General features: G+C 45.1%; 1 protein-coding gene across 1 annotated transcript in view; it reads right to left on the bottom strand.

The window, feature by feature from the left end:
• dnah9 (dynein, axonemal, heavy chain 9) overlaps positions 1-15,185 on the bottom strand; it is a gene marked incomplete at both ends in the record, with an annotated part of 183,263 nt that overhangs the window by 15,093 nt on the left and 152,985 nt on the right. The window contains 3 exons of the mRNA XM_079292632.1: positions 10,435-10,605; positions 13,279-13,470; positions 13,594-13,785. Of these exons, the coding sequence (XP_079148758.1) occupies positions 10,435-10,605; positions 13,279-13,470; positions 13,594-13,785 (555 nt within the window). The remainder of the gene's footprint in view (positions 1-10,434; positions 10,606-13,278; positions 13,471-13,593; positions 13,786-15,185) is intronic.

Raw genomic sequence — 15,185 nt, 5'->3', positions numbered from 1 at the left:
AATGGCTCTCTAGCGCCCCCTACAAATCGGTACGGCGACGCCCCTCGGCCAGTATGTCCGATTGACATACTGTTGACATACCGATGAAATTTGACTGACTAGATCTAAAAAAAGCCTCTCAGACCCCTAAGCTCCGCCCACTTAGATTTTCCGCCATTTTGAATTTAGTGTGAAACCCAATTTTGCTATCGCATGGCGAGGGCCCGTTCATCGCTGCTCGCAGCTTTAATTAGGGCCCGAGCCGCCGACAACGTCGGCCTGGCGAAGGCCCTATTGAAATTGTAGGAATCCGTTATTATTCTGATCTATATTTGTATGGGGATGGAGCTTGTAGGGGTACTTGGAATTTATGAAAACTCACCATTTTTGCACCCCTCTCTCATCTGGTGGAGAAACTCTGCTGCCCAAATTTGCATATGTGTGTGGAAAAAAATGGCTCTCTAGCGCCCCCTACAAGTCGGACCGGCCACGCCCCTCGGCCAGTATGTCCGATTTACTTGAAATTTGACCCACATGTCCCAATCCGCTCGATCTAAAAAAAAAGTGTAAAACCCATTTTTGCTATCTCCTCCTAGATGCTGGGTCAGATTACTACCACATTTGTTGTGGATCATTATTAGAGCTACGTCATCAAAATTTATTAAAAGCTTTTTGATACCTCTTAGCGTTTACAAGATATGGACCAATAAACTTCTTAGGGGCGTGGCTTAATATCAATACACATAACTTCTCAACCCTTTGCCCTAAAATCCCAAAAATTGCAGCATATGTGCACATCGCATGCTGTAACATACCCTGATAATTGTTTTGCATTAAACCACTAGGGGGCGCTACAGGAGACCCGCGAAGTTGTCATTTTTGCCACTTTTTGCCGATTTCAGCCTTCGTATTTTAACGAACTCCTCCTAGATAATTTATGCGACCAACTTCTCCTTTGGTCAGGATGTTCTTAAGATCTTTGTGATTAAAAGTTATCAAAATCTCGCGCTTTCATCAAAGAACCTTGACGTGGCGTGGCGGCCATTTTGCCTCACTGTTTTTGAAAAAATGAATTCGTATAAGTTGTTATAACTCCAAGGTACATTATCCAATCCGCACAAAACTTCTTATGCATGATAATCATTCAAGCTTGAACATATTTCAATTGAAAAAAAATGCAATAACTCATAGCGCCGCCTACTGGCTAAAGGAAATGTCATATTTTATACTTTTCTTTATACCTCCTAGCCAGGTGACCTGATGAGTCTCAAATTTGGTACGGATAGCCTTAAGACATTGATGATGAACGATCATGAATATTGTGCGCTTTCATTGAACGCTGTTGCCATGGCAATGCATCGTTCGCCATGAAACAGGAAGCTGATGGTTTAGTGTGCTGGGATACTCAGAAACTCATGAAACTTTGTACATGTATCGTAGGTCATAGGAAGACATAGTGTATAAGGTTTTTAGGCTTGTCCGTTTTAAATTGCCTCTATAGCGCCCCCTACAAGATTTCAAAAGAGCAGCGCCAGCGCTACGTGTCAGCTACATGTATGAAAGTTGGTAGGCAGATGTATTCTATGGAGACTTAAATATAAGTCTCTTGGGACCATGCTCTAAACCCGACCCGAAGTCGGAAATTTCGATTTATGTGTCATTTTTCGATTTAGATTTCGGCCTATTTCTTGTCGCTATACTTTAACGCCTCCTAGGGACTTCATCAGATCCACTTTAAATTTTGCCAGTACCATGTGAAGACCGTTGTGATTAAAAGTTACTCAAAGCTTTACATTTGACAGAATCGTTTAGCCGTAGCGGGCGGCTACTTTATGTGATTCCCCCATGAAAAAAGCTGACTCAGCTGCACTTGTTCCAAACAGTCTCAAACTTCACATGCTTGATAAAACTCATGGCCTGAGGATGTCTACAAGCTTATTTTCACTAGTACTCACAGCGCCACCTGCTGGCGAAAGGAAATCTGGGTTTTCTGACAAACTGCATCCGATTTATGTGACTTTTACACTACGCGGTTCACACTTGACACAGAGGAACACGACGCACGCGTTCCGTAGCGCCAGGCAGAGGAAGCAGGAAGCGTCGGACTATTTGCAAAGCGTCAATTCCGGCACCAGGCGGTCCACGCGGCATTAAACACGTCTCGCTCGCGGACGCGCCTCCGACGGTCGCGGACGTTCTCAGACGCGCAGGCCGGAGTCCCGCCGGCACCCCGACGCACACATGGCGAGGGCCCGTTCATCGCTGCTCGCAGCTTTAATATTGTAATTGAAATCAGGTCAAGCCTTTCCCTATAGAAGGGTTGTTCAATTCAACTTCAGCGAGGTCCAGTTAGAGAGAGTTTCCTCATTAATGGTCCAGATCATCACAATAATGTCGAACTTGCACTATGATTTAGTATCATATATATTGAATTAGCCAACAGTTGTATTAACATCTGTATATAGTCAACAACTGACGTCAAATAAAATAAAGAAAGTAATGTCTCAACAATATTTATTGTCAGTTTTCAAAATGAACTGGATGAATTATAAATAATACATACTCATAATAAAGACATGTTCTTCTCTCGCTTCAAGTAAAATCAGGGCTGGATTAAAGAATAAATTAAATTACAAAAAGCTTTTGAATGTGCATCTTAAAATAAAGAACTACATTTGAGAAAAATGAATTTAGCTGAACTGCCGTTCACCTTTAAATTCAGTTAATTCAGGTGTGAAGTGTGTAAATAAAATATATTCATTCATTCACGTTCCAGAGAAGGCAGGTTTCGGACGTGAGCCAGTGTGGATGAAGCTGTCCAGAGCTCCATCAGGCCATTTGAATGCTAGAAACAAATCCGCCTCTGCTTTGATTTTGACCAATGGCTCCACAAGGAGAACCAGATGGACACGCCTGCGCACTCTGCTATAAGCGCTCTTTGGTTTCACTTTTGGGACTCTTTGCTTTTGCTAGGGTCCGTGCACTTTTAACTGCTGGACATAATACTTCTGTCACAAATAAATGTTATTGCTTGAATTGAGCTAAACGCCTCGATCTCAGTCTGTTAACTCGATCTTCATTCTTAACATGGTAGCAGAGAATGGTTATAACGATCCAAGACTATTTTTTCATCGAGTAACAGACTTTCTTCTGTCGACAGAAAGAAAAAATCAGGGCGTTTTCCCCAGAGGCTGGGAAGGCCAGAGGCCTACTGGCGCCATTCTGCTCAACTCTGAGAAACTGATCAAACAGCGCGCTGAATCAAAAGGTAAAGCAGAGCCTATTTAAATGAATTCTGCAGATTGTATATAGAAAAAAACTAAATTGAATTGATCGGAAGTACTGGAGTGTGAGTATAAATTGCCTTGACTAAATTGTTAAAGATAAATTGCCGAGCATTGTGACAGAATTGTTATGACAGCAGTGGGGGTTTTTACTATAGCATGTACATGTGTGTGAGTGGATCTAACAGAAATTGATGGTTGTTAACATTGTATAAGCTGCCATTGTGTTCACCGCGTAAGCTTTGATTGACTGTTCAGAGGTTACACAGCCGTGGCGAAAGCTTCGGTTCGCTGACCAATGACGGTCTGAAAGACTGAATTCCGGGCCACACTGTTGATTTATGCGAAGTTGCAAGCTGAGATTTGGATCAAGTATATAGAAAGTGTTGTTGAAATACGCTGATTTGAAAGTAGTGTGTCTGGAGACTGCACAGCGCCATTTCCTAAAGGGACCACGTTCATGCATGTTGTACACTGTAAAACGAAGATCCATCCAGAGAATTTTAATTGAGAAAAATAAATTGATGAGGTTAAATAGGAGGTCGAATTGATGGTTTGTGTACCAGTATTGCAGAAGTGGCAGTGTATGGTTTTGCATGCAGCATAGATGTGCTCAGGGAGACATCGATTCAATTGTAGCACAAGATATCGCCACTTTCTTCGGAACCGTGTTCACACAAGGCGTACACTGTAAACAATAAGGTCAATAGATCTTCCCTGACGAGGTCTGTGTGCGATTATTTGTGGAATCACAGCAGTGTATGGTCGTTTGAGTGTTGAGTAATGCCTCAGGGAGGTATCCATTTCCTTCGGGGACCGGGCTCGTGAAAACGCTATAAGAACAAATCCATATGTGATTTGTGCGTATTTCAGTGACGGCAGTGTATGGTTTCAATTTGGTAAGGATGAGAGTGACTGCGTGAAGCGTACATGTGTGAGACACAGCTGAGATTTGAAGTGTGCAGAGGCTCGTGTGTGTTTGCCAGTGATTGACGGTCAGTGGAGCAGAGCACACTCATGAGACACAAACACAGGCACACGAACACGAGGATAGAAGAGGAAAGCTGAGGGTTAATATACGTGTCAGTTTTACTGGTGTAGTTACAAAGATTACAGATTTATTGGAAATTGTGTTCCATAGGGACCGTCAACAAATTTAGAAGCGAAGACAGAGCAGGCATTCATTCAGTCAGAGAGACACTGGGGAAAAAAAGGGAGTGAAAAGTTCAGATAAGAACCAGGTGCAGGGAGTGTAGGATCTAGGCCAAGGTCAGAGGGCACAAGAAAATTTGGGAGAAGCTTTGGCTCCCTCTGGTGGCACTACAGGAACTGCACAAGAAAATTTGGGAGAAGCTTTGGCTCCCTCTGTTGGTACTTCAGAAACTGCAAGAAGAACATTTGACAGGAGTTTTGGCTCCCTCTGTGGGTACTTCAGGAACTGCAAGAAGAACATTCAACAGGAGCTTTGGCTCCATCTGGTGGACATTCGGGAGTACTGCATCCAAACATTTTATATTGAAAAATTTGAAATTTGAAATTTGAAAAAAAAAAACTTGATTTGAGAAAAAAAAAAAAAAGAGAGAAAGAAGACGAAGAACACAAGAAGACATGGCTGGAGCTGTGGCTCCATCTGGTGGCTACTCAGAAGTACTGCGTGCAAAACTGAAAAAAACAGTAACAGAGACTGGAGGCAGGACTGCATGGAAAAGAGACAAGACACATTGGGATAAATGCATGAAACGATGGCAAGAGGAGGGATGGTGGAAGGCGGCCAGTCCACTACCTCCATCAGTCAACAACCTTCGGCTCTTCACCAACGATTTGACAAAACGAGTGGCTCAAGCACAGACTGCAGAGAGAAATCAAATGACAAATCAAACCAAGCGATGGGGGTTCGCTAACCCACTGAAGCAAGCCCGCAAAGACAGAGAAGAGGAACAGCGAGTGGCAATGATGGCACTAGGGATGGCCATGACAGATCGGATGCAGGTGGACATGCCAACCGGAAAAGAAAAAACCTGGTCCCGTCTGTCACTCAACATCAACCCCCTGGACGTCACCCCTACCACTCAAGCCCCGGTAGGTCTGGAAAAGGCTGCACAGGAAATGAGCCAAACATCTCTGGCCCCGGTTCCTCCCCCACCCTCAACTAGCCTGTATCCAGCACTTCCTCCGGTTCCTCCCCCACCCTCAACTAGCCTGTATCCAGCACTTCCTCCGGTTCCTCCCCCACCCTCAACTAGCCTGTATCCAGCATTTCCTCCGGTTCCTCCCCCATACTCCCATAATAATCCATTCATACAAGCACCGGTGAGAACAGTAAAGGGAGGACTGCTCTCAGGAGCATTCCAGATGTCCCTGGATGAAGGGTGCACCATCGACACAAGCTCCACCTCAACAGAGCGAGCGATGAGAAACATGATGGAGAGGGTGAGAACATTGGAAAGAGCTATAACAGGAGTCCCCATAGACAAAAAAGATCCTGCGACAACAGAGAGAGGCCAGCAGCCCGAAGAGAATGAAACAGAGGCCCAGCAACAGAGACAATTCGATCAGGGCTGCATTCAGCGACTTGACGACGACCTCGCTGCCACAACACTTTTCCCCATGCACTCAGAAGAGACCTATGTGACAAGCAACCTGTACCATGATCCTGAAGCTGGAAGACAGCCATCACAAAGGAACCCAAGCGGACCAACCACATTGGAGAAGCTCTCTGTCCTGCTAACAGAGGCGGAAGTGCTACAACAGACTCTGAACTCAGTTCTAGCCCACACCAGCCACTGTGACAGACCGGTGGCAGTGCCAATGTATGCGGTGTCAGGCACTCTACAAGGAGAAGTTTTCCCCTTCAAGACAGGGACTGGAGTTCCACTCTCCCAACATGCCATGCAACTTCGGTCTCAGGGCCAGCACCAACGAGAAGAAACAGAGCAGAGTGTTCGTGGTGCATATCCCCTGAGAGCAGCCCCCACTCTAGCCCAACCACAGCGTGTTCAATTTGTGCCTTTTGGGTTTGCAGATCTGACCAGCATGATACAACAGCTTCCATCCCTCCATGCAGGAGCTGATCCGTGGATTGAGCTCACGGAAGCTTTGACTGCTGGCCGCCAGCTAGCAGTGGGCGACCTGAGAGCACTTCTCTCCCGCTGTCTGGACCCATCCCAGTGTACTGCCCTACTACACATGGCAGGCGCTGGTGCGGCACCAGATGCTGACCCCTTTGATCAACATCGTACAGCGTTGTGGCAGCAGCTCAGAACTAAGTTCCCCACTCCAGTGAACCAAGGCGCGGTGGCAGCATTCATCTGGACCCCGGGAGAGTCTCCACCCCTGTATCTGGCCAGAGCAGAACGGGTGTGGCGCCAGGCCTTCAGAGAGCCACATGATGGAAGCGTTACCACAGTGGCACTATGGCGTGCAATGATTAAACGAGGCCTCCCTGATGGACCTCGCCAGTGCATGGACGCAGTGGTTGGCCTAGAAGCAATGACACAAGACATGTGGAACGCCCAGCTCCGACATTACCTCTCCAAGCACATTCAAACGGAGGCGGGTAGTGACACAGAAATTAAGACCTTGCAGAAGGCCCTACTCAAGAAACAACTCAAAGAACACAGGACGCGATCTGATGACTCGCCTCAATCTGATCATCTGGATGAACCAAGAGGGTGTACATGTCTCGTCCAACCCACCAACTAGTACGTTGTCCATGCCAGTACGCATTCTCTCCCTTGCTCCCGTTACAGAGACAGTGTCCCCCACAGTCGAATAGGTTTTCTGGCTACGCTGTCTTCAAACTGGCCCCCAGACCCCTGCCATCCAATATTGGTTCAGCATTCTCAAACCAAAAATCACTTAGCTTTTCCCGTACAAAACTCCCCTGGACCACATCCACTGCAATCATGTCCCCAGACTACTCCCTACCGTTCCACCTTGATGTTTCCGAAAGAGACAGCCTACTCAATGCTGTACTCTTCCAGAAAAGGGACCTACACACGAGGGAAAGAAACGGACATTGGACAATTTAAAACAACTATGGTGGCATCCGCACATGGAAGCGATATCTTTCCTCTTCTGCGATGAATGTCAAATTTGTGGAAAATACAACCCAAGAAAACCATTCAAGACACCGATGGGATCTTATCCCGTGCCCTCTGCCTGTTTCCAAGACATCAGCATAGATTATACAGATATGGGACCAGAGAACAGAGTGCAGGGAAAGAGGTATATCTTGGTAATGGTAGACAGATTTTCAAGATGGGTGGAAGCAATTCCCACCAAGAGAGAAGACGCGCAGACAGTTGTAAAGTGGCTGCAGACAGAACTGATTCCCCGTTACGGAGTGCCGAGATGCATCCGCTCTGATAACGGATCACACTTTAGCAACACCATGCTCGCACAGGTAGAGCAATTTCTGGGAATCACACACCGATTCGGGTCAGTCTATCACCCGCAATCTCAGGGCCTGGTGGAACGAGCGAATCAGACCCTTAAGGCCAAAATTGCCAAAGTTTGCGCGGGCTCCAAATTAACATGGGTTGAGGCCCTGCCCCTGGCCCTTATGGCCATGAGGTCCGGAAAAGGGGGAGAAACACATCTCTCCCCACACAAGATCATGACTGGCCGGCCGATGCCAGGTCCACCCAGAGATGGAGGTCATATGCCAACTCTGGATGTACAGCAGATTGAAATGTCTGACTATATGAGTGCCCTAACTTCTCTTACTGAAGCTATCTTCAAACAGATCGAGAGGACTCGAGCAGTACCTGAAGCAGCGGCAGCTGGAAAGCAGATACAAGTAGGTGATTGGGTCAGGGTCAAGGTTCACAAGCGCAAGTGGACTGACCCCAGGTGGACTGGGCCGTACGAGGTGAAGGAGGTTACTTCACACTCGGTCCAGGTCAAGGGCAAATCAGGCGCCCCTTGGCACCACCTGACACATTGTGTCCCAGCACCGGTACCAACCAGAACACTGGGAGAAATTCGCACTAATTTGGAAAATGCATCGGGAACTTAGACGCTGTCTAGGGGACCCTCATGCAAACCCCGCCGACCGAGGTCGGCAGCGCTTCACCTGGAAAGGGGTGGGATGTGGGAAGAAAACTATAATGGGGGTGGGTATGGGCATACTAGTTGCCTTACTGATCTGGGGATTAGAAACCAAGTATCAGACACACCAGCACCCATCTAATTCAACTGCCCCTCTTCCCTCTCCATCCCCGAATCAGACACACACCCGAACTAGACATAGCACCCCACCAACTTCTGATCCAGACGATTCAGATGATAGGGACCTAAACCTCGAGTTACAGCCATTGAATGAGTAGTTCCAAAACATAGAAGTTCACACCCAGCAGGTGTGAAAAGGGGGATTTGTAAATAAAATATATTCATTCACTGTTAAATAATATGCGCTATACTTGTAAAGCTTATATTGCGGAGTTGTGAGGTCACTGTAAGTAGGTCAAAACGCCGAATGGGGCATTCCGTCACCCATTCGTACGATAGGAACAGATACAGTGGCCCTGAAAGTAACGCTTGCTTAAACCACCAGATTAGGGCAGAAACTGCCATCGAAATGAGTAAGAGAAGAGCTCTTTTTATCTATTCACACAGAGACTTCGAAATAGTTTAGAACTGCACTCCTTTCATTTTATTCACCTTAAGTGTTAACAATATGCTGTAGATCAACATTTCACACACACTGACGTTCCAGAGAAGGCAGGTTTCGGACGTGAGCCAGTGTGGATGAAGCTGTCCAGAGCTCCATCAGGCCATTTGAATGCTAGAAACAAATCCGCCTCTGCTTTGATTTTGACCAATGGATCCACAAGGAGAACCAGATGGACACGCCTGCGCACTCTGCTATAAGCGCTCTTTGGTTTCACTTTTGGGACTCTTTGCTTTTGCTAGGGTCCGTGCACGTTTAACTGCTGGACATAATACTTCTGTCACAAATAAATGTTATTGCTTGAATTGAGCTAAACGCCTCGATCTCAGTCTGTTAACTCGATCTTCATTCTTAACAAGTGATGTCAACCAAAAAAACATTATATTTTTCTCATCTTCTAAAAGGAGAAATGTGTGAGCAGGAACTTTATCTGTGGTAATCAAACCACTTGTTTCAGCTCTATCCTCTCTGTTAACATCATTGTTGGTCAGTGAATTAACGTGTCAGGATTCTGATCATATTGGGCTCTAAGGTTTATTTTCTGTGACTTCATTGTGGGTACGTTTGCTGTGCTTTGTCTCGTAGTGGCGCTTCACATTAACGTTTTTACTAATCGTCACGGTCTCTGAACATGTGAGACACACTGGTTTTAAACTGTCCGTGTGAAGAATTAACCTGAGTCTGTTAATTTTTGGTTAAAGACTCTGGTCTCGCTGACCACTTTTCTCTTTTTGGAGAACGTCATGTGAAATAACTTCACTGACTCTCTTAATGCTCCTGCTCTTCCTTCTCTTTCCTCGTCTCTCCTCTGTGTGTGTACACATCTCACTCGAGTCAGGAAAGTTGTCAGAATACACATATTTGATTGGCTGAGCTGCATCACGTGAGATGATTTACAACGCATTTAATTGGTCGGTGTGTTTCCTGGACTGCTGAACGATTGCCGTAAAGGCTGGAAAAGCTGTTTAAAATAGAAGCTCCATCAAAATTTTATAATTCTAAATTATCGGTTTTAAGTCCATGGTCCAGATACCAAGGCATCTGGGTCCGGATCCGGACAGTGGTCCGCCTATTATTGACCCCTGGCCTAGAGCATTGATCAAACATATTTCATACGGCCAAAAGTGTTTTACTGTTTGGGCTGAAACATAAATGTATTAGTTCATTGACAGAAAATGAGCATTAACAGCTTTTCTTTGTCTTATCTCTGGGCTGTGGACTGTTGGTTGAATAAAACAAGACATCTTTATGCATCACTTAGGGCTGTGGGATATTGAAATGGGAATGTTTTCTGAAATGAATAGACGGATGAGGAATCTATTGATTGACAAAAATATTGGTCGATTAACAAGATGATGAATATTGTCATGTTGTTCCTTGGTTTGCTCGGCCTCACAGACTCAACTAAGTGAAATCTTAATGTGTTCACAATCACTTCTAGTGGAAATGTTTGGCTGGTCACATACTTTTGGTCATGTAGTATATAATAATACTGACCTTTTCCTCACGTGTGGTGCCATCACCCTCACCCACTCCTCCGTCCCTGGGCTGCATCTCCAGCACAGTGCGAAAGAGCTTCTCAGAGGTCTGTGTGAGGAAGCCGATCTCAGCATTGGGATGAAGGCCGTACAGGTAGGGCGACTCGGCAGGTAGTGTTTGGTCAATGTACTGGGACGGAAGAAATCCATGTCAGAACTGTGTAAAACTTTTGTGTCATCAGCAATCTTAACCCATTTACCTCACAATTTATGGAATTTTGCCCGAACCTCAAATGCAGGACTTTAAAGATGTCAGTTTTAACTTATCAATATAGAGTCAAGTAAGTAAAGTCTTTATTTTGTTCTTGAAAATAAAGACTTATAAATCCCTGTTTTTCACTTGAACAAGACAACATTTAAACATTTGGCCTAGAATATTTCCTATTAACAGCATACACATTGGCAATTACTCCTGAAAAGAAAAGTAAAGCCTTTGTATTTCTCATGTTTCTTCTAATGTTCTGCTGACAAAGGACAAGAAGAGGAAATATTTTTGGGTGAGATTCAAACACACAGGATCAATTGACAGACTGTTAATGAGCATAACAAGAAGGCATTTTCCATCTGCTGGTCCATAATGAATATCAATATGCTTTTAAGTTAGTGCAGATGAAAGTGGAAGCCCAAGTGAAAAAAGGCTCCTTTTTGAGGGGGACTAACATATAAAAAAGCTCTTCTAATCATAACGTCCTGATGGAAAACATATTGGCCTTTATTACAGAAACACTTTGTAGTCAGCTTGTTTGATCTCCTCTGTATTTGCTGCTTAACTTTTGCTGATTGCATACACCTGAATGTTGTTGAAAGAGGATTAAAACTGCTGAGTCACCTTCCTACCCTGCGCCTCCCCCACAACTCTCCCCTCCTAAATATACTGTAAGTTTGCTCAGATGGTTTTGAGGGAGGCGGCGGCCTAGCAGACCCCCGGGGACCCACATGCCTCTACAACCCTGTTCTTAGGCCAAATCTCAACCACCGCGCCCTCGGCCCAACTGTGTGGTGACAGTCAAATGCAAAAGGCTCCAGTCCTTACCACCGGAGCCACTATGGCAGCCTGCATTTGCCTGTTGAGCATCACTCAGACTGGGGCAAAATGAAATACAAGTGGCACAGCCCGCTCCCTCTGCCTCCCCAGGGACCACGTGGGAGAAATCTGGACTGTCACATTTTCTGAACCACTGTTATTCATATTCTTATTCATATTCATGCTGGTTCCAGCTATCAGAGAATGAAGCTTTACAAAACTGAAATGGCCACAATATGCTTGGCCTTGCTTATTTATACATCTTTGAGAATGATACATAATATCTAAATGGTGCACTGCAGCCGTTGACACAACAACCTACCACATTTCTGATTTCATCCTGTCAATCAAGCTTCAATGATAACTAAAAATAGACAACAGCACGGTGGGGTGAAGCAGTGGAAGGTCAGGCTGGAACATGTCAACAATATTAATGGTGATCACACTGGATAAAGCTGATACATGTGCTATGTTCATTCTAAGCTTTCAAATGTTTAGCTACCAGGGCAGCTCCTGGAGTCTGACACACCAGAGAGAGGCAAAGCTAAATGCATTTGTGCATCTTCATTAAATAGCTGGTGACATAGTGACTTAACCCAGGATCCCAGGAATGACGTATATATTGGAGGATTTCACCTTTGACCTTCAAATTCTTGCATTATATGGCAATGTTTTGTAATGTATAGAGCCACGATAGACTACAAGACATTGTCATTGCTGTCACTAACTTTTTCAGGAGATTTTCAATATGTGGTATATAAATGGTCTTCATCAAGGGGTAGCTCAGTTGTCATGGAGATGGCTCCAGATCTGAAGTACAGATTATTCACAGTAACTACAGTTAGCATTGCTTCTTGTTTGGCAGAGTAGGGTTATAGAAAATGTCATTAAAGCAACACAACTAATATGATAACTTCCTCCAATTTAAAGTTGACTCTGTTCACACAAAGCGCTGTAAATTTGCATGTCAAGTTTAACTATAGGCAAATGCACAGCTAGGTAGTATTGATGATACTGAAAAGAATGGATTTAGACTTGTATGTTCTTCCCGTCTTTATTCATCCAAGGATGTTATGTTCAGAGGAATCGGGGACTTAAAAGTAATCTGCTGTTTAGTGCGGTGCAGGTAGTGTGCACTGGGTTCATCAGAGTGATGCAAACAGCTGACAGGTGTGGCTCTAGACAGGGTTTATAAGAGAAGTGAGATGCAGCTTAAACATTAAAGTGGGACTGCTGATGGCAACATTTTGTGGTGCGTATGAATATATGTCTTGTGTTGTGGGTTATACTTGGAGATTTTCAGAGTCAGAGCTCAGAGCTGACTCCGATGCTGCTCTGCGGACAGAACCCCAGGGGGGAAACACTTTACTAACTTTCACTGTTTTGGACGGTCTGTTTGGCAACTAACAGCTAACGGAACGACACACACTGCAGCTGCTCTGTGGAAAGTTATTTCATGTCTTGTTATTGGGCATCAACCTTACTTTTACACACATATTGTCAAATGAAACACTCAAGTTGCACTCCCGTGAGATGAAGCTGAGACGCACACCTGCACAGAGCCGGTGCAGACGTCTGCATATATCAAAATGGGAGCTTATCTGTTGTGTGAGACGTGAGAGGGAAAAACACATCTAATACACTTGCAGTCAAGCTGTAACCAATACAGCTGTAGTGGTTGCAGACTCACCTGGTAAAGATCTGCAGTCTGCTTGTCTTAAATTTGAATTTACTTTTCATGTAATGGAAAGGCTATGAATTGGTGTGAGTCTGCCTCACCTGGTGGTAGCCGTTGTAGTCCATGTTTCCAGGTAAGGGGAAGCCAGGTGCTAGGTGCAGCTCTCCCTCCATCATCTCGGGCTTGATAAATTCCTCAAGGTAGGTCCGACACAGACGGCGGTCCCAGTCGTCCGTGATGTGACCACCATACATGATCTCGCCGAACAAGTAGCGCAGGTCATCATATGGCACCTGGTAATTAGAGTGGGGTTGCTGCTTTGCTAGAGAGTGGCTTGTGGTGTTTAGATTTCCATTTAAGATTACAAATAGGGGTCTTTGTAATCTATTGCCCAGAAATAAAATAAAAACATCTACCTTAGGATTGGCCTCCAAGTAGTTGTAGAGGACATTGATAGAAATGGTGAGGTCTCCAGTGTTAAAGGGGTAAGATCTGTTCCAGCCCTGAGGACCAAACTTTCTCCTCTCTGCCACCACTGCATGGAAGTAGCACAGGGCGAACAAAATGCTCTTAAACTCATTCTCCCGCGCACACATCTCCAGCGTGTCCTGGAACACAAAAAAACAAAGAGCATCCTAAACTGTACCGCTGCATTAACTGAGCCGCCGTGGCATGTTACAGGTAAACAGTAGTGGCAGGCAGCCCTGTAATCGTTTGTATTTCGTCAAATCCCCAGTGTTTCCCCACACTGACAGACAGAAAATGAGATGACTCGATGGCTATAAACTATGAGATTCCCTTTTAATTGTCACAAGTTGTCACGCACTTTCAGCCTCCAACCCTCTCCTGGGCTCATTATTCCAGACAAGCAAAAAAAGCATAGCTGTCAATGGCACTGTAATCTCTGGGGGGGAGACGGTTAAATGAGAATGCCAAAAACAACCATGTGATTAGAAAGGCTAAATTCTCTTTATTCCAGCATGTGTCATGGTGAGTGCCACGGTGAAGACCCTCTCAGTGCCCTGGGGCAGCTGACTCCTATTCATGACCTGTGGACTGGAGAGAAAAGGCATCCAGTGAGACTGCAGAGAGGACACACACATGCACATACGCTGAAAAACACACTTCAATATCTCTGAACTGACAGATGTGAAAGATTAGCATGAGGATACGCATGAGTATGAATTACCAGAAAAAATATGATTAACTGAACGATTAGCTTCAGCAAACAGGGAATTGAAAATCCTTTACAGCTTATTTCACATAGCTATTGTACAAATGTTTTCTTAGTAGAAACCTAAACCATTGTCCCAGACTTTAACTGTAGCCCTCCCAGACTCTATTGTGGATCAGCAGTAGAAAAGTGAAAAGGTCAAGAGGGAGGGAAGAAACTGTCATTTCTCTGGCTTAGTGCTGGCTTTAGCCACGTGGGTGGGCTATTACAGAGAGTTAGCCTAACATTGATTAGCTTTCACTGAGGACTGTCACAACCCGGCTCTGAGGCCAAATATGCACGAGACACAAGAGATGGTGGTAAAGTAAAGTATTTATTTTTAACTAAATAAAGAAGTAATTACCTTTGTGAAGTGTGTCAGTCAATAACATCAGTAATGTGAATGCGTGTGTGATGAAGTGTGGGGTGTCAGCGAAACCAAAGAACACCACAGCCAAAATATAACCGGCAGCTACTGGCAGAGCTCACTCCACGTAAGCCGGAGAAAGACCCAGGAGCAGCGCAACACTGGAGCAGGGCTTTATGCTCCAGGACCAGGTGCTCTGCATCAGGCAATCAGCCACGCCTGTGTACTGTGAGGGCCGTCACAGTACACATGACTGGAATATTGCCCCGTCCTTACCTCAATGGACCTCGCCGTGGGTCTGCATAAGGTAGGGCTCACAAGCACGTAGCGCTTATCAGGCAGATAGACATCGGAAAACTAAGGATCGCAGAAATGGACCGGGAGGAAGCTGAGCGCTCGGGTAATGGTGCAGAGGAAGATGCATTGGC

Source organism: Melanostigma gelatinosum (assembly GCF_949748355.1).
Source record: "Melanostigma gelatinosum genome assembly, chromosome: 21".
Taxonomy (NCBI): Eukaryota; Metazoa; Chordata; class Actinopteri; order Perciformes; family Zoarcidae; genus Melanostigma; species Melanostigma gelatinosum.
The sequence above is the reverse complement of the archived record's forward strand: the minus strand, read 5'-3'. Positions and strand labels throughout refer to the sequence as shown.